The sequence below is a fragment of the Zonotrichia albicollis genome, chromosome 22, assembly GCF_047830755.1.
Source record: "Zonotrichia albicollis isolate bZonAlb1 chromosome 22, bZonAlb1.hap1, whole genome shotgun sequence".
NCBI lineage: Eukaryota > Metazoa > Chordata > Aves > Passeriformes > Passerellidae > Zonotrichia > Zonotrichia albicollis.
In genome coordinates this window covers 10,597,750-10,619,902 of record NC_133840.1, presented here as the reverse complement: position 1 = coordinate 10,619,902, position 22,153 = coordinate 10,597,750, and the positions used below count along the sequence as shown (strand labels likewise).

The window sequence follows — 22,153 nt, the reverse complement described above, 5'->3', positions numbered from 1 at the left end:
AGTCAGATCCTCATCTCTTCCCTCATCCTGAGACCCCTGTGAACACAGTCACAGCACAGGGATGGAGGTGCAGGTCAGCAGCATGCTCCAGGGTGGTTTGGGTGTCCCAGGGCTCACTGGGCACTGGGAGCAGCAGCCACAGGGAAGCTGCAGGAGGTTTCTGACCAGGACACTTTGGCTGCATTCAGAGTGAGCCTGTCCCAGAATCCCAGGCTGGCCTGGCTGGGAAGGACCCACCCAGTGTCACCCCTGCCATGGGCAGGGACACCTCCTGCTGTCCCAGGCTGCTCCAGCCTGGCCCTGAGCACATCCAGGGATGGGAATCCCAGCCTGGACCAGTCTGGCTGGGCCAGCACAGCCCTTTTACCCCAGACAGGCACCTACATATTCCCATGGAGCTTTTATGGATCCCACCCTGTGACCGTGTTCACAGGAGTCCGAAGATGAGAGAAGAAATGAGGATCTGACTCCATGTTTCAGAAGGCTGATTTATTATTTTATGATATATATTATATTAAAACTATACTAAAAGAATAGAAAAAAAAAATTCATCAGAAGGCTAGCTAAGAATAAAAAAAGAAAGAATAATAACAAAAGCTTGTGTCTCAGACAGAGTCCGAGCCAGCTGACTGTGATTGGCCATTAATTAAAAACAACTCTATGAGACCAATCACAGATGCACCTGTTGCATTCCACAGCAGCTGATAATCATTGTTTACATTTTGTTCCTGAGGCCTCTCAGCTTCTTAACAGGAAAAATCCTAAACAAAATATTTTTCATAAAAGATGTCTGTCACACCACCCCAAGGGCTTTCCCTTCCCGGCGCTTTGGAGCTCTCTCCCACCTGCCCCTCCTGGGCCCCTTTTTGCTGTTTTCTCCCCATTTCAGGCTTGGCTTTGGCTGCAGGTTCCTGTTTGAGGGTGCTGAGTGCTCCTGAGGCACAGCTCCACATCCCTGTGGACCTCTGGGGACCCTTGGAGCGTCCCCTGTTAGAGCTGAGAGGTGCTGGATTCCAGGGGCTCTGCAGGGTTTCTGCTGAATTATGTTACAGCTTTATACCCTAATATATCTGGGCAGGAGAATTTAATCCAGGATTTCTCACTCCAGGGTATCATGGCTCTCCTCCAGCACTAAAACACACCACAGGATCCAGGTAGGAGCTGATTTTCAGCTCTTCAGCCCTCAGGGGAGAGGCATTGTCAGTTTTTTAAATGGTTGTAGGAGCCAAGGCTGTGAAAGTGATTTTAGGAATGCTTTAAATCCATGGTGAGCTGCTGTTCCATCTGAGGGAGTGCAGGGCTGGGGTTTCCTTCACCAGGGATGCCAGAGCCCAACCCCATGGGCTCACTGAGTGTGCAGGGCAAGCTCAGCCCAGGGGGACACTGGAACACTGTGACCGTGTTTACAGGGGTCCCAGGATGAGGGAAGAGATGAGGATCTGACTCCATGTTTCAGAAGGCTTGATTTACTATTTTATGATATACATTACATTAAAACTATACTAAAAGAATAGAAGAAAAAGTTTCATCAGAAGGCTGGCTAAGAATAGAATAGCAAAGAATCATAACAATGGTTTGTGGCTCGGCTCTCTGTCCAAGCCAGCTGACTGTGATTGGCCATTAATTACAAACATCCAACATGGGCCAATCCCAGATGCACCTGTTGCATTCCACAGCAGCAGATAACCATTGTTTGCATTTTGTTCCTGAGGCCCCCCACCTTCTCAGGAGGAAAAATCCCAAGGACAGGATTTTTCATAAAAGATGTCTACAACAGAACTCCTGTCAAGTGATTTGAAAATTCAGTGTCATTTCTTTTAGTGCTTCTTGGGGCTGTCCAAGAGTGGAATCTATGACCCTTGTGGGTCCCTTCCAGCTCTGTGCTTACCATGGGGGTGATTGTCCAGAGCAAACAGGAGCTGGTCACTGCCTGAATGGTTTGTGGTGGGGCTGGGAGCAAGTGAAGGTGGTGCAAAGGGCTGGAAGTGTCTCTGCAGTGAGAGCAGAGCTGGCATTGCCTCTGCATGTCCCTTGGCCAGGTAAAATTCTCATTTCAGTGCTGAGCTGGTATCAGAGGGAGCAACGCCTCAGAGTAAAACCCATGAATTGGTAAGGGCTGGGAAATTACAGATGTGCTTAATGAAACAGAACCCCTTGTTTACGTTTCTGATGTGCTGCTGGAGCAAGCTGGCTCCCGAATAAAAATACTTAAAACTACGATTAGGATTTATTTACATAATTACTGCCAGGGAGATTCCTGGAGCGTGCTGAGCAGTGCAGGGGGAGCCTCCTGCTCTCCCTCTGTGCTTCCCTCCAGGCTGGTTTGCTCCTGGTGTCTCTCAGAGCTCTGCCCAGACCAGGGAGCAGGGAGGCTTTGGTTCCCACTGACTCCATCTGCACTGTCTGATATTTGGGTTTATGGGCTGTGGCACAGCCAGACCATGCTGGTGCAGAGCTGGCAGCTCCTCCTGGGCACAGAGCTGAGGGTGGGCTCTGAGCAGCCCCTGCCCTGGGCACTGAGGGCCCTGAGGCCTCTCAGAGCCTCTCCCAGGCCGTGGCCAGCTCTGGGTGGCTCTGCTGATTTATTTCTGCTGCAAATGCGCAGCCCAAAGCACAATGGGCCCGGGATGAGCTTGTGCTGATTGAATCCAGCCCCGGGCTGGATGAGAAATCTTCCTCTTAATATTTCAATTGGCTTTGGCAAACTCGCCTGCTCCTCATGCCTCCTAAATCACAGGGTGAGTGCTGCTGACAGCAATTCCCACTCCTGCCTGGCAGTGACTGCCCTGCCCTGGGCTGGCACCTGTGGGGTTGGCAAACACCTCCCTGCCCAGCCTCCCATGCAGAGGGATTTCTCCTCAGCGCTCAGACAGGGAGATGGGAGTGTTCTCTGTGGGGCCCTGCTCCAGTGTGGATGTTCTGCTCTCAGAGGGCCCTGCAGTGACAAACCCCTTGCTCAGGGGGTTGGATGGGCCCTCTGAGGGGGCTGCGTGCTCCAGGAGGGGTCTCAGGGGTTCCAGACCCTTCCCTGCCTTTGGAAGTTGTGCTGGGCAGCACCTGGGGCTGCCCCTGCATCCCCGGCAGTGCCCAAGGCCAGGCTGGGCACTGGGGCTTGGATCACTCTGGGACAGTGGAAGCTGTCCCTGTCCATGCAGAGGTGGTTCAGGAGGGGGTTTGGGGTCCTCTCCAACCCCAACACTCCACAGTGCTGTAACCTGTTCCCTGCAGGTCAGTGCAGGGCCCAGTGCTGTCTGTAATCATTACCAAGGCTGATCTCTACAGGCTCAGTGCTGGGCAATCCTGTTTCCCTAAGGCTCCACTGCTCTGGCTCCCCTCACTCCTCTCCAGCAGCCAGAGGCTGCAGCTGCTTTGCTGTTTGTTCCTTCAGTCTCAGAGCCCTGCTCTGAGCTCAGCCCACCCTTCTCACACCCACCTGGCTGCTGCTCCAGCCCCCTCAGCTTTGGTGTTGCTGAAATGAATGACTCCAGGTATCAAAGTGTCTTTTTCCCAGCCCTGTGACCAAAGTTGAGATTCCTCAGCTCTGCTTTTCAAGGTTTTTTATTTTCTCTGATCTGTTCCATTCTCTCTCTGACCTGCTGAGATCTGTCCAGCAGGTCGGGTTGTGTGGCACAGTCCCTGCCCTTGGGGTGGTGTTGGCTTTTTATACTAAGAACTGTGTGTACTTTATTTACAATAATTTTCCAATACCTATCCCATATGTTAGACAATCTGTCTCTACTCTAAACCAATCCAGAAGTGTCACCATCAAGGCAGAAGATGGAGGACAAAAAGAAAGAAGAAGGACAGGACATGCCCAGATTCCTCCATCTTGCCTCTTGAACCCCCATCCTAAATCCCCAAAATTCTACTTTTTCACCCTGTGATAAATTCACTAACATTCTATTCAAACCCTTGTGGCTTGGGAATCTTCACACAAAGTTGGTAATTGTTTCTGTGGGTTAAAATTGAAGGCACAGGTGTTTGTGACTCTGTGCCAGGGTCTCAAATCACGCAGGGCAGCCAGAGCAATGTCCTGGGGTCCCGACACAGCCCTCGTCCCTCCAGCTTTGCTGCATCCCATGACACAAGGCAGATAACCCCAATGCCCCTCTCTTTTCCTGTTTTGGTGCAGGGAGAAGATGCCATTCCACCATGTGACAGCTGGCTTGTTGTACAAGGGCAATTACCTGAACCGCTCGCTCTCGGCCGGCAGCGACAGCGAGCAGCTGGCCAACATCTCTGTGGAGGAGCTGGATGGTGAGTGGGGCTGGATGGGATGGGATGGGCTCACTGCACCTTCCCCTGGTGCAAGGAGGCAGCTGGAAGTGATTGTATCTGCAGGGACCCCCATGGCAGGAAGGAATGATGAATCTGACTCCATGTTCTTGCAGGCTAATTTATTATTTTATGATACTATATTATATAAAGAATGCTAAACTATACTATACTAAAGAATACAGAAAGGATACTTACAGAATGCTAAAAAGATAATAATGAAAACTCCTGACTCTCTTCATAGCCCCAACACAGCTTGGCCCTGATTGGCCAAAGAGTGAAAACAATTCACAGCAGAATGCAATGGAACAATCACCTGTGGGTAAACAATCTCCAAACCCATTCCACATGAGCACAACACAGGAGAAGCAAATGAGATAAAATTGTTTTTCTTTTCTCTGAGTCTTCTCAGCTTCCCAGGAGACAAATCCTGGGCAAAGGGATTTTTCAGGAAATATGAATGTGACAAGAAGTGGGATGGCTCAGCAGATCAGAGACACAGAGAACATCCCTGACCAAAGCTGTGCTGGGAGCTATGGAGTGATTTTAGTCTTAGCTTTTGTCCTTCTGCAGCTTTTTTGAAACATTAAGCCTGCATTTTATGGAAAAATGAGAAAATTTATGGTCATATTGCCTCAAAAGTGTCTTTAGCCTTCCCTGGGGCCCTGCAGAGCTAAGTCTGTCCTTCCCACCAAGTCTCATTTGCTTTGGGCCTTCCCAAAGGGAGGTTCCTCTCCATGTCTCGGTGTAAGAAGGTGCAAGGAGGTCGCTTGTGGCTTAAGAAGATGGAAAGAGCTTTAAAATTCCATTTTCCAGATCAGTGGTAGGGAGCACAGACCAGCCCTAGTATGGCATGGGCCATCAGGAAGGGTGTCCACATGTGCTGCCTGGAGGATCCATAATTCCCCCTGGAACTGCTGCTGTTATTCCTCTCTGCCTGGCCTGGATGTGTGGCCAGGTAAAGCTTCAGGTCCCCATCTGATTCAAGTCTCTTTTGTAGAGGATTGTGGCTTAACCTGAGTTAAATAATTAATGTTGTTGAGTATTGTGGAATGAATTGTAGTTCTTGGTCTGCTCTCCAGTGGACACTTGGTACAAGCCATAGTCACAATCAGGGGCCGCCATGGAGAACTTTTTGAGGGAAGGATCAAGGGAAGGGTGCACAGTGGAACTGGACAGGCTGGAGGCATTTTGGAGAAACAGGAGGCCAACATTTCTGACTACCCTGTCCCTTTTCTTGTGTGCTTTGGTAAATCAAACCTTCATTTCCCAGCCTTTCCACCTCAGAGCCTCTGGATTTGGGTTTGTGAGCTTTACATGAGTTTAGCTCAGGTACCAGCAGTGTTTTCCTCTTCCCAGTGAGGGTGTGAGGACACAGCTCAGGTAAGAGACAGCCTGAGAAACCGCTTCAGTGAAGCTCAGCCCAGAGCCAGGAGCCCCAGCACTGCCAAGGTGACATTCTCTTGCCTGGAGCTTGGCTTGCAAGTTTGAGTTCAGCTGAGCTGAGCTGGCTCAACCTCCCCTTACCCCAGAGATGCCAAGAGCATGGCAGGCACAGCTTTGCCCTGTCCTGGGTGGGGCCAGGGGGCTGCTGAGCACACTGAGGCAGAAGGAGCTCCTGCAGAAACAAGGATTTTCTGTCAGTGCTGTCCCCATAAAAGCACGGCTGCTGGAATTGCCTGCTGGATTTGCAGAGACGTGTCAGGAGCTGCTTCGCGTGACCCTGGGGCTGGAAGCCCTGGCAGGGCCGAGCAGGGCACGGGGGATGCTCGGGGGATGCTCGTCCTTGTTCTGCTCACTCCTGCTCTGCTTCCCCCGTCCCATCCACATGGAAACTGGGCTGGACAAGGGAACTGGGCTGGGTTGGGGCAGAGAAGGGAAATGGACTGTGCTAGGTGAGAGAACTGGCTGGGCTGGGTCAGGGAAAGGAACTGGATTGGACTGGGTCAGGGAACCGGGCTGGGCTGGGTCAGAGAGGGGAAGGGAACTGGGCTGAGCTGGGTCAGAAAACTGGGCTGTGCTGGGTGAGGGAAATGGGCTGAGCTGGTTGAGAGAACTGGGCTGGGCTGGGTCTGAGAAGGGATCCGGCCTGGGCTGGGTCGGAAAAGGGAACTGGGCTGGGCTGGGTGAAGGAAGGGAATCCAGCCTCAATCCTTGCCCTGCTGTCCCGATCCCAGCGGATCCCTCAGCCTCCGGCGCGGCTCTGCCCGCGGGAGGAGCTGCAGCCCAGCCCGGCCCGGCCCGGCCCGGCCCCGGGAGCATCCGCGCTCCGGAGCCGCGGATCGCCGCCGGTAATGAACGGCAAATGAGGGAAATGGGGTGCGGAGGAGCCGCCCTGGGGAAGGAGCAGCCGAGAGCGGCCAGTCCGTGTCCCACTGCAGGGGCGTCGCTGTGTCCCCTCACTCCGGAGCCCGGACACAGCTCTGCACCTCAGCATCCATCTATCCCTGCCTGCCGAGCACAGGCTCCAGTGAGGGTCCATTCTTGTCCACACCCTCCTTGTGCCTTTGCCTGAGGATGTGGATGAGGGTCCATTCTTGTCCATATCCCTCTTTGTGCCTCTGCCCTGAGGATGTCCCAGCTCCGGGACAGCTCCGAGCCCCACCTCAGCTCATCTCCACCTGCACACACAGCATGGCACCAGATCGATTCAAAGCCAGGGCAGCAGGAGAAGCTGGAGATGCTTCTCCATGTGCCAGCAGCGTTCAGCCTCTGGAATTTATATTTAAAATGAAGTCAGCAGTCTCCATCTCCCTGTGTTTTGTCTCTAATACCAGATCAGTGCCTGACTGTGCTGGTAATTGGGGAAGGTTCACTGCCCAAACCCCAAACAGAATTAGTCTTTCTGCCTTTAAGCATAAACTGTCTGAGGATGAGTAACAAAATGTTCTTCCTTGAGAAGTTAATGTCAGGCTATTGGAGCTCTGTGGATGGATCAAGCTGTGAGAGCTCGATGCCAATAACAGATTTGCATTTCATCTTCCAGGCTGGGGAAGAGATGCCAAAATTCTCCTTGGTTTCTTTTTCAATGAGATTTTGGTCCTGAGGGAGTTCCAGCCTATTGAGAAATTCCAGTCACACAGATTAAATTATGATAGGTTTGGAGCTGGAGGAGTCACTGGGAATTTTCTATAATGTTCCTCTGCACTCAAGGCTCCAACAAGTGCTTGATCTGTTGGGTTCTTTCCAGCACATTTCTGTTTTTTCTGTGTCTGGCTGTGTGTGTGTCAGCACTGTTCCCTTGGGAAGGGTTTCTGGGATCCTGCAGAGGATGGTGCTGCAGCCTGACCCTGCTCCCAGCTCATCCCACAGGGAATAGCCAGGAGTTCTCCCTGATTCAGCTGCAGCTGGGGCTGGAGGAGAACAGGGAGATCAGGAGATGGGCTGGGGACACTCTGGGGTCACACACCCTGTGTAAAATCACCAACACAGCTGTGCCACCCTAACCCTGCCTCTGGTAGCCAGCCCATGTCTGGAAGTAGCACCATAACCTGGCTCTGAGGGACTGGAAGGGTCTGGGGTGGATGTTAGTGCCATGTGCTTGGAGGTTTCTATGCATGAAAGGATAAATTTGGGCTGGGAGGGGCTGTTTTACACAGATTTTCTGGCTCTTGTTGGTTGACATGAAATCATGGCACAGTTTGTGCAGACTCTGAGCTTTCCACGTCCCTTTCAAGGCAGCTCCTGTCCTCACGTTCTGAACCACCAGGAGTATTTTTAATAAAAAATGCTGGATGGAAATAATCATGTCAAGCTTGAGTCATCCACCTCCACAGGCACTATCTAAAGGGTATTGTCAGGAGGGAAAAACATTTCCAGAGTGGGAATGTGACAAATCTCACCTGAAGGGAGGCACATGCATGATAAGCAGGCTTGGGGGAGATGCAAGTGGGGCCTTGCAGAGAAACCCAAATGTGAAGCATGGCAGCAGCATTTGCCCAGGCAGGCATCCCAAAAATCCTCACCTGAGCCAGGTGCCAAGGGAATCAGCAGGAGGAGATGTTGCTGCAGGGCAGTGCTGCCTCACCCAGGGAGCTCCTGCCTCAGGTGGGGCTGGGGTGTCTGTGGGGTTTCTTCTAGACTGGGGGAGATTTTTGGGCTTTGTACAGAATCACAGAATGACCAGGTTGGAAGAGACCTCAAAGATCACAGAGTCCAACCCAGCCCCAACAGCTCAGCTAATTCCACATCCAGGCTTTGTTAAACACACCCAGGGATGGGGACTCCAGCACCTCCCTGGGCAGAACATTCCAGAACTTTGTCACCCTTTCTGTGAAAGACTTTTTCCTAATATCCAACCTGTGTTTCCCTTGGTGCAGCCTGAGGCTGTGTGCTCTGGTTGTGTCAGTGCTGCTGCAGACAGAGCCCAGCCCCAGCTGGGCACAGGCACCTTTCAGGAGCTGTGCAGAGTGTGCCAAGGTCACAGCACAGCCCTCAAGGAGGGTGGCAGTGCCAGGGCTGTCCTGGCTGAGCTGCAGGTGTGAGCAGAACAGGCCAGGGAAAGGGGCTGCAGGAGGAACACAGGGCAGGAATGTGGGGACTTCCCTCACCAGGAGGCTTCTCCATCCTCATGGATTACAAACCACAGCAGGTGCCTGATTCCTGCTGCTTCTTCCCAGCACCTCCCCTCTGGCAGCAGCTCCAGCTGGTCTCTCTTTCCTGGTTGGAGAAGACATCCCTGAGCAGCTCCTGAGTCACTGGAAGCAGCTCCTGAGGGAATTTCGGGGTCTTGGCTAAATCCTACATGAAGTGGGATCAGTAACCCAGGCAGGGCCGAGGGGCTCAGGGGGCAGGGCTGGGGACACTCTGGGGTCACTCTGGGGACACTCTGGGGTCACACACCCCGGGTAAAATGGCCCAAAATCACCAACACAGCTGTGCCATCCTACCCCAGCCTCTGAAAGCCAGCCCAGGTCAGGCTGTCACCCTCCTGTGGTGACACTTCTGGTGACACTCCTGGGTGCTGGGGGCCCTGGCAGGGAGGGGCCGTGTCCTGCAGGGCTCTGTCCCCAGCCAGGCTCCTCTGGGGCTGTTGTTTGGCACAGCCCTGTGAGCCAGGAGGCTGGGGCTGCTCGCAGCTGGGGTTGTGCCCAGGAGGGCTCAGTGAGGTTCCCTGTGCCCCAGCTCCTGCCCCTCTGCAGAGGCTGAGCATTCCCTGGCACTGCCAGCCTGCAGGTGGGCACAGGAGGGAGAGGGGAAGGGACAGGCAGAGTCCCTCCAGCCTCCCCCGAGGGATTGAGTGGTTATCTCTGTGTGCCAGGTGGGATCCAGGCAACAGGAGCAGGGGGAGAGCCAGGGGAGAGGCATTAGTCAGGGCTGAGTCATGGAGAGCAACAGGCTGAGCCTGCTGGGCTCAGGGAGGGGAAAACACCTGGGAAAGGGGAAAGGAGGGGAAAGGAGGGGAAAGGAGGGGAAAGGAAAGGAAAGGAAAGGAAAGGAAAGGAAAGGAAAGGAAAGGAAAGGAAAGGAAAGGAAAGGAAAGGAAAGGAAAGGAAAGGAAAGGAAAGGAAAGGAAAGGAAAGGAAAGGAAAGGAAAGGAAAGGAAAGGAAAGGGAAAAGAGAAAAGAGAAAAAATGAAAAAAGAAAAAAAGAAAAAAAGGAAAAAAGAAAAAAAGGAAAAATTGTCCTGGGCTAGGAGATGCTCTGGCCATGGATCCCTGCCCAGCTCCCCAAGAGCTCAGTGCAAGCCCTGCAAGCATTCCTGCAGTGCCTGGGACTGTGTAAAGCTCATTTGCTGTTTCCCAGAGCTCTTCCAAGGGAGGTTCATCCCCAGTGTTGTGCTGTGAGAGGCTGGAAATGGAATTATTTCTGTCTGCTACTGAGCTGTGATGGGGTTTTGTGCTCCTGAATATCAAACTAACAGCACCATGGCCAGGCTGCTGGGGGCAGGGGCAGCTCTGTCTGTCCCTTCCGCTGAGCTCCTTCTGCCAATTTTCCAGCTACAGCTTGGAATTCCAGAGTGAATTTCCTTGAGATTTGGGAGTTCCAGGTATGGAGCAGCCTCCCTAAAGAAATGATAAAATCTGGTGCAGTGTTGATGTTCTGAGGATCACAGAATCCTACAAAGGACCTCAAAGCCCATCCAGTGCACTCCCGCCATGGCAGGGACACCTCCCACTGTCCCAGGCTGCTTCCAGCCCCATCCAGCCTGACCTTGGGCACTGCCAGGGATCCAGGGGCAGCCCCAGATGCTCTGGGCACCCTGTGCCAGGGCCTGCCCACCCTGCCAGGGAATTCTGCAGGAATTCTTGGGCTGCAGGTTCCCATTTGCTCCAGACAGTTCCTGGGTGGGGATGGGGTGAGTCCCTGTCCCTGGAGCTGTGACAGCTCAGCCCTGAGGGGCTGCAGGGATCCCCCAAGGCAGAGGTTTTGGGGTCATTGGGATCCCCCAAGGCAGAGGTTTTGGGGTCATTCCCTGTGCTCTGCCCCATCAGGAGTCTCCAGCATTGCTGAGGGGAGGCCCTGCCCAGCACAGCTCCATTGTCCCGAGCTCCCTTTGGGAATGCTCCCTGTGGCAGTGGGGTCCTGCGTGCCACAGACACTTTCAGCACCACCAACCTTCCCTCAGCCTCCAGGAGAGCTCTTTGTCCCTGGAATTGGCATGAGTTCCGCCCAGACAGGCAGGGCAGTGTGTGCGCAGCCAAAGGGTGGGAGCACAGGGGGCCGCAGAAGAATCCCAGGCTCTGAGGGTTTGAGCTGCTGCTTTGCCATCAGGACCACTGGGGCTGGGGAACCTGTAGGAGCATTGGGGTAGGATGGTGGGGATGGACAGAGAGCAGAGATCTCTGCAGCCAGGTCAGGAACTTGGGGTTTATTGCAAAGGGCCTGGGGGCAGGGCCCTGCTGGGAGCTGCCAAACACAGCTCAGAGCAGGCCTGAGAGGAGAGAGGGGGAGAGAGTAAAAGGGTAAGACAGCGAAGTTCCCGTTACAATACCATAAATCTTCTTCTGTGTTGAATATTTTCATTCTCACTAACCAATCTAGTACAATATACAAATCCTACAGCATGTACATACAGCCTATAAGAATCACTACATTACTATACTGTGTTACATTTTAAACCCTAAAAACTCCTCTTTGGGCCCCTTCTGCCAAGCTGTAGGGTCTGCTCTGACCCTTGGGCCTGTCTGCAAGCAGAGGGTGTTGTTCCATCAAAAGGGGATCACCTTCAGCTGGCCACACCATTGTTTTCCAGTTGTTCAGTAACTGAAGTATCTCAAAGCTTGCTTTCATTTCAATCTCACTTATAGTTTCTATATTCTCAACATCTTTTGCCAGGCAATCATATTTATAAGGCTTTCCTGTTTCATCTTCCCCAACAGGGGATGAGCTCTGAGCTCTGGAGCTTCTCAGCAGGAGGGTGGCAGAAAGCTTCCCCCACCCAAAGCTTTCTGCCACCCTCCACTCCTTATTTTGGAATGGAAATACTTCTTGTACTCCCAGAACAAGAAGCATTTCCATTCTCCTTTACACCCCAAGCCCTGCACAAGGAGGCTGGACTGTGGCAGGTTGATTTTCCAGGGGGACAAGCCCAGCCTGGGCTCAGGGCTCTGCTCCCCCTGCCCACAGCCCCTGTCCCTGTCACCTGCACTCCCTGCCCCCAAAATGCAGGAACAGGCAGCAGCAGCAGCTCCAAGGAAAGAGTCCTTGCAGCAAGAGAGCACAAATAAAATGGGATTGGCTGCCAACAAATTAAAATGACAGGGACACCATCTGGACAACAATTAAGGGGATGGTTTGAGCTCCAGCTTTGCTGACACAGTTTGGGAACAGGCTGGTGAGACAAGGAGCTACTGGGGGGATATTCAGATATCCTTGGGCAGGGCTGGAGGACTCCTGGATTGCTGTAGTGGAGATGGAGCCTGTTTGAGCTGGAAAAGGATGGATTTGGGGAGAGGGATCCAAACAGTGCCTGGGTGCAGCTCCTTTTGGGCTGCTGTGGGTGTCTCTGAGCAGAGGTGCTCCCTGGCATTCCATGGATCCTGCCAGGCCGATGCTTCTGTGGCTGTGTCCCCTCTGGCCACGGGAATGGAGCAAATCCACATCAGGAGCTTAACTGCCCTGACAGGCATTTCAATCTGGCTGTGACACGTTTATCCAATTTTTAATAGGGATTTTTAATTTTTGATGCAAGCTCCTAGGCTGGATCATTAATTTTACAAGTCCTTCAGTCCCTGGTGCTAAAGCTGGGTTTAGCAAATCCCTGCTATTGCAGGAAGTGTTCCTGGATGCAAACAGGGGCCTCATCCTCACCTGCTGCCTTATGGTTCTGCTGGGCTGGGGCACTGCCTGGGACAGGGCTCCTGCAGCCCCGAGCTGGGACAGTCCCTGGTGATTCCCTGGAGGTTCCTTGCACATTCTCTGGAGATTCCCTGGACATTCCCTGGACATTCCCTGCACATGCCCTGGACATTCCCTGGGCATTCCCTGGACACTCCCTGGCCATTCCCTGCACATTCCCTGGACATTCTGTGGACATTCCTTGGACATTCCCTGGACATCCCCTCAGCATTCCCTGGACATTCCTTGGACATTCCCTGGAGACTGAGTGCCTCTGTGTCCCCCATTTTGCAGGAGGGGCAGAGCTGTGCATTCAGGGAGGTGTTGGTGTGTTGTGCACACCCAGCCAGGTCCCAGACACATCATTCCTGCACATTATCTACTGTGCACATCATTCCTGCTGGCCCAGCTCCCAGGGATCCCTTGGGATGGGGTCATTCTGTCCAGAGCATCTTTCCCTGGCAAAGGGAGGGATCAGTTCCTGCTGAGGATTTTGGGGCTGGGCAGGGCTGGCAGTGCCACAGAACAGATGTGGGACATCCCTCCCACCCCATAAGGGGCCTCTCCTGGGGATCAGGTGGGAATTGTCCATCCTGGCACAGGAGAGAGGCCCTGGAGATGCCTCAGTGCTGTAGAAGCCACAGCAGCCTTGGGGACTCAAGCATTGGTCCCCAGCTGAACATCTCCTGGGACTTCTGCTGGTCACAGTGACTTTGAGATGTGTTAGAAAGTCTCTGTTTCTAGGCTGGCAGTTGAAGAAGGAGGCAGAACTCTTCTATTCTCATTCTTAAGGTTGTTTATTGTATCTTATCTATAAAATTCTTTCTCCTGTCCAGCTGAGGTCTGTTCAGCAGGTCAGACAGAGGCACTCTGCCTGCCCCTGGGCAGTGTTATCTTTTTATATTAAAAAACTACATATACAATATTTACCATAACTTCCCAATACTTATCACCTATGTTAGACACTGAGCTTCTACTCTAAACCAATCCAAAAGTGCCAACATCACAGCAGAAGATGGAGGCCAAGAAGAAGAAGGACAGAACACATCCAGATTCCTCCATCTTGCCCCGTAATCCCCATTCTAAAAACCCCAAAAAATCTATTTTTCACCCTTTGACAAACTAACTATTATTCTACTTAAACTTTCGTGGCCTGCAGATCCTCATATAAGGCTGGTAATTTTTTCTATGGGTCATAATCAAAGTCACAGGAGTCTTGGGCTCTGTGCCAGGGTCTCAGCCCCCTGGCAGGGATGTCCTGAATTCCAACAAAAATCCCTCTGAAAAGCCATTTCTTCCCATTTAAGTGCACAGGCAGAGGCACAAACCTGCCCTTTTCCCTGGATTTAGGCATCCCTTGGTGGCACTGAGTGCTGAGCTAATGGCTCACGCTTTATTTCAGTTCCTGGGGCCTCTCTCAGTGCTCAGGAGGTCAGGGAGGCTGGACAGGGGCTGCCCAAGCTGCACAGGAGGGCTCTGGGGCGTCCCAGCAGGGCAGCCCTGGGTGGGCAGAGGGGCCCGTGGGGCTGCCAGGGCTGTGCCCACTCAGACAGGGTCTCAGGGCTGGCATTTGCAGATCCATCTTTAATTACCCTGATTCAGAACCCTGCAGGGCCCGGAGGGGGTCCTGGTGCTGGGCTGGTGGGGGGCAGTGCAGTGCCAGGTGTCCCTGGGGCTGTGGGGACAGGGATTCCAGCCAGGAGGTGACATCCACTTCAGCACACCAGCTGTAACCAAGCCCAGCTGTGGGAGCATCAGGGGTAGGACTGTGGGGATGGATGGGGAGCAGAGATCTCTGCAGCCAGGTCAGAAACTTGGGGTTTATTGCAAAGGGCCTGGGGGCAGGGCCCTGCTGGGAGCTGCCAAACACAGCTCAGAGCAGGCTGAGAGGAGAGAGGGGGAGAGAGGATGAGAGGGCAGAGAGCAAAAGCATAAGAAAGCAAGGTTTCCATTACAATACCATAAATCTTCTTCTGTGTTGAATATTTTCATTCTCACTAACCAATCTAGTACAAGATACAAATCCTATAACATTTACATACAGGCTATAAGAATCATTACATTACCACACTGTGTTACATTTTAAACCCTAAAAACTCCTCTTTGGACCCCTTCTGCCAAGCTGGCAGGGTCTGCTCTGACCCTTGGGCCTGTCTGCAAGCAGAGGGTGTTGTTCCATCAAAAGGGGATCACCTTCAGCTGGCCACACCATTGTTTTCCAGTTGTTCAGTAACTGAGGTATCTCAGAGCTTGCTTTCATTTCAATCTCACTTATTTCTATATTCTTTATAGTTTCTATATTCTCAAAATATATTTTATATAGTTTCTATAGTCTCAAAATCTTTTGTCAGACAATCATATTTCTAAGGCTTTCCTGTTGCATCTTCCCCAACACCCAGCCCAGAATCCTGGGGCAGCCTCCTCCCCAAGGCACAAACCCCTGCAAAACCCCACTGATCTGCACAGGGGAGCATTCAGAAATAGGTTTTTCCCTAAATAAGGGGTTCAGGGGTTGGGTGTACACTGGAGAAGCAGAAGGACAGATCCCTGCTCATCCTTCACTGGGATCTTTTGGCTGTCACTGATGTCCTTGTGCCTCAGTTTACTGGGATTTGGGGAGGGGGCGAAGCTGTCCCAGCCTTGGGAGCTGCCAGAGCCCCTCTGTGGCTGCTGCTCCCCACCAGCAGTGGCTTTGCCTGGACTCCCCAGTGTCTCTGTGGTCCCTGCTGGTGACACGGGGGTGGCACCAGGTCCTGAGGCAGTGGCAGGCACAGAATCCCAGTGACTGAGAGGGTCTCACTGGTGCCTTTGCAGGGCTTTCTCCAGGTGATACCACTGGAGCAGAGAATCAGTCCCAGGTGTCCAGGCTGGTGCTCCTGGTTTGGGGTGGGGATGGATCCCCTGGCACTGCAGGATCCCAGCCCTGCTGCTCCAGGGAACGTCCATCCCCCCAGGGTTCTGCTGGGGACACTGCAGTCCTGTCCCCATGTCCCTGTGGGCCACAAAGTGCCTTTCCTGTCCTTAGGCCAGGCCCTGGCACAGTGAGCAGGGTGTGGAGCCAGTAGAGGGGTGTCAGCAAACTGGGAATGAAACCTGGGTGTCCTCTGACTGGAATCAATCCTGAGTGTCCTCTCCTCTGGCTGAATCAAACCTGGGTGTCCTCTGCTCTGGCTGGAACTAAACTGGGTGTCCTCTGCTCTGGTTGGAATGAAACATGGGTGTCCTCTGCTCTGGCTGGATCAATCCTGGGTGTCCTCTCCTCTGGAATCAAACCTGGGTGTCCTCTGCTCTGGCTGGATCAATCCTGGGTGTCCTCTGCTCTGGCTGTAATGAAATCTGGGTGTCCTCTCCTGGTTGGACTCCTGTGTTTGCCATTTCCCCTTGCCCAGCCATGGCTCCTGAGTCTCCTCAGCTCAGCTCAGAAGGGAAGAGGTGCCAGGGCTGGGGTCATGAGCTGGATTGTGCAAGGATGCTGCCCCAGGATCTGAACTGCTTGTTCCCAAAAGGGCAGAGCTGGGGGAGGCAGGAGAGGAGGAACAGGGGGGATGGAGCATGGCCCATGGGGATGGAGCTGTGCCCCAGGGGATGGGGCAGGATGGGTGGGAGGGAACAGAGGGTTTGGAGCTGGGGAGGAGCTGAGAGGAGCTGCTGCCTCCAGTCTTGGATTTGCTGTTCCAGAGCCCTGTCCAGCTGTCCCTGGACCCCACACCCTGCAGGCAGATGGGCCCAGGGGCCAGGGCTGGAGCAGGAGCCCAGCAGGCAGGGCTGCTCTTCCACCTCTGATCTCCTGTGGATCTGCAGGAGCCCTTGGAAGCCTTGGACACCCATCCATAGGGTGCCCCTGTGCCAGGACCCTGGTGCTGCCAGGGCTGGGCAGGGCTGCAGGGCCCCCACAGGACTGTGAGGGACAAGGATGCTCTGGGAAGAGCAGGGAGGAACAGGAGGGCTCAGCCCCTTCTGCTGCCTGATCTAACCCTGGTACCAGGAGGGAACAGGAATGCAGGGAGTGCCCAGCGGCACAGGGAGTGTTCATGGGCACAGACAATGCCCAGGGGCACAGGGAGTGTTCATGGGCACAGACAATGCCCAGGGGCACAGGGAATGTCCAGGGGCACAGGGAATGCCCAGGAGCAGAGACAATGTCCAGGGGCACAGGGAATGTTCATGGGTACAGGGAATGTTCATGGGCACAGGGAATGCCCAGAGGCACAGGGATTGTTCAGGGACACAGGGAATGCCCAGGGGCACAGACAATGCCCAGGAGCACAGACAATGTTCACGGGCACAGGGAATGTTCATGGGCACGGACAATGCCCAGGGACACAGACAATGCCCAGGGGCACAGGGAGAGCAGCAGAGCTCCCAGGGCCAGGCAGGAGCTGCAGTTTTGGAACGCTCTGGGAGCCCTCAGTCACTGCAGGGTGAGAGCACTGCAGCTCCCAGGGCTGGTGCCAGCCTGGCTCAGGTGTTGCTCTCTCTCCAAATGAAATGAGTTGAGGCTGAGCCGTGGTTTTGGCAGGCTGAGCTCAGCCCCAGGTCCTGCCCTCCCTCCTGGCTGGGGGATGCTGGGCAGGGAGGGCTGGCCAGGGCCTCTCTGGGGCATTGTCCAGGAGGGGTTTGGGGCACGAGCTGAGCCAGGACCTCTCTGTCTGCCTTGGTCTCCTGTTCACCCCCCTCCATGGAGCTCTGGTGGCCTGGGCCCAGCTGGGAGGGACAAAAGGGAGGGACAGTGGCAGTGCTGGGGCAGCAGCAGGGCCCTCATGAGCATCACATGGAGCAGCACTCAGAGTGACAGGGCAGGAGATGGTGGGCTCAGTGCCCAGGGCTGCAGTCCTGGCACATTCACCAGTGGGGGAAAGCATCTGGGAGCCAAACCTGGCTGGAACTGGGATGGGCTGGACAAGCTGGGAGCTGCTCAAGGGCCACAGGCAGCCAGAGCCAAGGAAGAGCATGAAAAAAAGCTCCAAAACCATTCACATTTGGAATTTGCACTCTTTACTAGTGCAGAACAGCACAAAGGCTTTCTGAAAATGTCTCTTTTATTTTGATAACAATTCTGGGGGAAAAGAAATGACAAAAGAAAGAAAAGCCCCAAGCTTTGGTAGTGAATTATATTTGTGTCTCATGGTCCTGAATGCACATCATTAAGATGTCATTTAGGAAAAGTCTCTCTAAATAAGCCATTAGAACACAAGCCTATTAGAAACATCTGGGATGAGGCAGTATTTTGTACTTCAGGATTATTCTTTTGGGCAATTTCTTTTTAATTTGTGAGGAAACACAAATCTCATTATTTTCCTTTCAACAAAATCTAATCCAGGGTGTGAGATTGTGTGAACAGCCCTGGGCAAACAGGGGCAGTGTGAAAAACACCAATCACTTGTTTATTTAAAAATTTATAAGTTTAATGATAATAAAATGGTTATAAATTAGCAATATAATTAGAGTAATAATAATTTGGACAATTCAGATTAGGACAATATGAGACAATAGAAAAAAAGAGTTAGGGACAGTCTGGATACCTCTTTCTGGGCAAAATAAGCCCAAAAAAGGACCCACGTTAACAGAGGATTAACCCTTAAAAGCAACAGCCTGTTGCGTATTCATACACCTCATCCAGGAGGCATAAATTCCATTCAAACACAGGATTCTGTCTGGGCAGTGTCAGCTTCTGCCTCTGAATCCTGACTGCATCTTCAGGGCTGAGCAAGGTGAGAAGAAGTTCGTTTCTTCTGATAATGGAGCAATAAATTCTCTTTCTCTGAAAGATTCAGGTGTCCTGTGGCTGCTATCTGGTGTGAGTACCTCACTCCTTTCTTAAAAAATATCCCACATACATAGTTCCTATTTTAACTACAAAAGTTACCTTTTACCTACAAAACTACATTTACCATACTATTAAAATGTTAATACAGCACTACTAATCAATACAACAAAATACATACAGTAAATATCTGCATGCAGCCATCTAATATGCACTTTTCACAGGCAGGGAGGGGCTCTGGAACTGATGGGAATTGCTGCTACTTCCCAGAGGTACAAGAGCCTTGGAGCAGTTTCGTGCTCAGTAATTCCTCCCATTGGCATGTGAGGAGAGGATTGTGCTGGGCAGGGACACAGAAATTTCTGCCTTTGGAACAGGAGCTGCCTTTGCCAGCGTGTGTAGCCCCACATCTCTCCTCACAGAGAAAAGCAAGGCACAATTCTTCCCAAGAATATTTCTGGGTTTTGCGTTCTCTGAACCTCAGAGAAAGGAAAAACAATTCTTATCTCATTTGCTGTGCCTGTGTTTGTGCCAAAGTAGAATGTAACATGGAGATTGTTTACCCACAGTGATGGGGTTTCCTTGGCCTGTCAGGGACAGGGGGGTGTGTGTGTGTGTGTGGGTGTGTGTGTGTGTGTGGTGGTGTTTGAGGATCCCCAGGATGAGGGAAGAGATGAGAATCTTGACTCCCTGTTTCAGAAGGCTGATTTATTATTTTATGATATATATTATATTAAAAGAATATTATATAAAAAAAACTACACTAAAGAATAGAAGAAAGGATTTCATCAGAAAGTTAGCAAAGAAAGAGAATGGAATGGAAAATTATAATAAAATCTTGTGACTGACCAGAGAGTCTGAGCCAGCTGACTGTGATTGGCCATTAATTAGAAACAACCCAATCACAGATGCACCTGTTGCATTCCACAGCAGCAGATAATCATTGTTTACATTTTGTTTCTGAGATCTCTCAGCTTCTAAGGAAAAAAATCCTAAGGAAAGGATTTTTCATAAAAGATGTCTGTGACATGTGTGTGTTGGGACTGTTGGGTGACAGTCACGAGATTCAGGACAGTGTGTGCAGGGTTGGGTGCTTGGCAGGTTCAGCTTAGATGTATAGAATAATACAGTATAATAAAGTAATTAATTAATATAGTATAATAAAGTAATTAATTCGCCTTCTGGGATCAGTGGAGTCCTCCTCATCATTCCTCCTTCATTGGGTCCCTCACAGCACAGCTCTGTCTCTGAGGGATGCACTGCCCAGCACTCAGTGCTTTAGAAATGTGATTCTAGTGCTGCAGGAGGCAAAAGGAGAAAATAGAGACAGCTGGATGGTCTGTCCTGTGTCACAGACATATTTTCTGAAAAATCCTTTTGCCAGGATTTTTTCTCCTGAGAAGCCTCAGAGGGAAAGAAAAACAATGATTACCTGTTGCTGTGGAATGCAACAGGTGCATCTGTGATTGTTCCATGTGAGTTGTTTCTAATTAATGGCCAATCACAGGTCCAGCTGTGTTGGGAGTCTGGTCAGTCACAAGATCTCTCCTCTCCTCTCCTCTCCTCTCCTCTCCTCTCCTCTCCTCTCCTCTCCCCTTTCCTTCCTTCTGATGAAATATTTTCTTCTATTCTTTAGTATAGTTTTAATATATCATTTTCTTTTAATATAACACATATAATAAAATAATAAATCAGCCTTCTGAAACATTGAGTCAAGATTCCCATGCCTTCTCTGATCCTGGGATGCTGTGAACACCACCACAGTCCTGCTCTGCTCCTGGGGAAAGTGGAATGAGCTGGGCTGAGGTTCCCTCTCTGGAGCACAGGAGTAACAAGGTCCCGGCTTGTACAAATCTGTTTCTCAGGGACTGCAGGGAGAGTTCACAGCCCCAGGACAGGCCCTGCCTCCCAGTGCAGCTCTGCAAATAGGGGATTGTGCACTTTATTGGAGTTTAAAAGTAAATGGATACACTTACTTTCTTCTATTATTTTTAATCTGAGCCAAATCAGCGCATTTGAATTTTTGCATTTTTTGGCCATGAATCGGAAGTTACGGCAGAAAAAAGAATTCTCATTCTGTTCCAAAACAAAGTGTTTCATTTTGACTCTGAGCTTTTTCACTCAGTTCTGCCCAGGAGGTGTGGCAAATGTGCAGATTTTGGCTGGCCAGCTCCCAGCTTCCACAGAAAGAGCAAATCCAAGCGTTTCCTTGCAGCCTGGACATGGGCTGGGAGCTGATGAGGTGTCAGGAGAGGCTGGATCTGCTTTGAGGAGAGCTCTGCAGGACGCACAGGGCCTGGGATGGTTCTGTCCCAGCCAGGGGCACAAGAGCACGGCCAGGGGTGGGCTGGGATGGGCAGGGATGTGCTGGGATGGACAGGGATGGGCAGGGCTGGGGAGGGATGGATAGGGATGGGCAGGGATGGACAGGGAGGGGCAGAGACGGGCAGGCATGTGCAGAGATGTACAGGGATAGAGCATGGATGGGCAGGGATGTGCAGGGATGTGCAGGGATGGGCAGGGATGGGCAGGGATAGAGCATGGATGGGCAGGGATGTGCAGGGATGGGATGGATGGGCAGGGGTGGGAGCAGGGATGGACAGGGATGGGCTGAGATGGGCAGGGATAGAGCATGGATGGGCAAGGATGTGCTGGGATGGGATGGATGGGCAGGGGTGGGAGCAGGGATGGACAGGGATGGGCTGAGATGGGCAGGGATAGAGCATGGATGGGCAGGGATGTGCAGGGATGGACAGGGAGGGGCAGGGATTCCTCCCATGCTGGCAGAGGAGCCCCAGGACCATAGCATCCCAAAAAACTCACTTCCTCTCAAACCAGGACACTGGGTCACACCTGAGCCACCCCTGTGCCCTCAGGGTCCTGCCCAGGTGCTTTCCCTGCTCCCTGAGGAGCTCCCAGGAGCCAGCCCAGGCTCTGGCCAAGCCCAGGAATGGCCATTCCAGCCCAGCAGTGAAAATCCCCAGGGTTTGGCTTGGCTGGGCTGCAGGAGGGACCCTCCCCACCCCTTTCTGGGAAGGCCTGAGTTGATGGAGCTGATGGCTTCTTCAGGGTTTATTCAGCTTTTTTCTGCACAGCTTTCCTTTGCTGGATTCCCCATCCTCCCTTTTGTCTGGCTCTCACTTTTCACAAGGAGAGGCTGGAATGTCTGAGCTGAGGAAATGGCAAATCAAGAGTGGTAAAAAAATCCAGAGCTCTGGAGGGGGAGTCTGGCTTCTCAGGTTGCCTGCTGTCCTGCACTGGCTCTGGCATTTCCAATCAGCTTTTTTCCTTCTTGGATAAGGAGATGTGCTTTGATTTTTGCTGCTCCCATCATTAGAGTAAGGCTGAGGTGTCCCTCCAGGCCTTGCAGAAGGAGATGGGATCAGACAGCAGCTCTCACTTCTGGAGCTGCTGCTCAGCAGCTCCGGGGGGTTTGGAGAGGAGTTTTTAAATGATTGAAGGGTTCAGTCTATTTCCCCTGTAAGAGAGCAGCAGGCCAGGGCTCTTGGCTGGGTGACACCTGGGTGTCACCTGGTGCCACCTGAGCCTGAGGGACACCTCATGGCCATTGCTGTGGGGAAGGGCTAAATCCTTCTGCTCTGGGGATGTCTCTGCTGAGGGCTATCTGCAAGAACAGAGAGCTGAAGCTGCTGCCTTCAGCTGTTTAGGGTGATTATTTCAGCTTCTCAGCCACAAATTTGGGCTGGAATCAGGTGTGGCAGGTGAAAGGTCTCCTGATGATGTGTTGACAGCTCCTGAACCTCCATCCCAGCAGTGCTTGAAGCCAAAGGTGGCACATCTCTGGAGCTCCTGCGCATGGAGAAGCTCCCATGG

The 22,153-nt window shown here is 52.3% G+C and overlaps 1 protein-coding gene across 6 annotated transcripts in view; it reads left to right on the top strand.

Moving 5' to 3' along the window:
- The window catches only part of CALN1 (calneuron 1), a 168,516-nt gene that overhangs the window by 43,480 nt on the left and 102,883 nt on the right, over positions 1 to 22,153 (top strand). For all 6 annotated transcript variants that reach the window (XM_074557253.1, XM_074557254.1, XM_074557256.1 and 3 more), the window contains one exon: positions 4,133 to 4,257. In XM_074557253.1, coding sequence (XP_074413354.1) covers positions 4,133 to 4,257 — 125 coding nt within the window. The remainder of the gene's footprint in view (positions 1 to 4,132; positions 4,258 to 22,153) is intronic.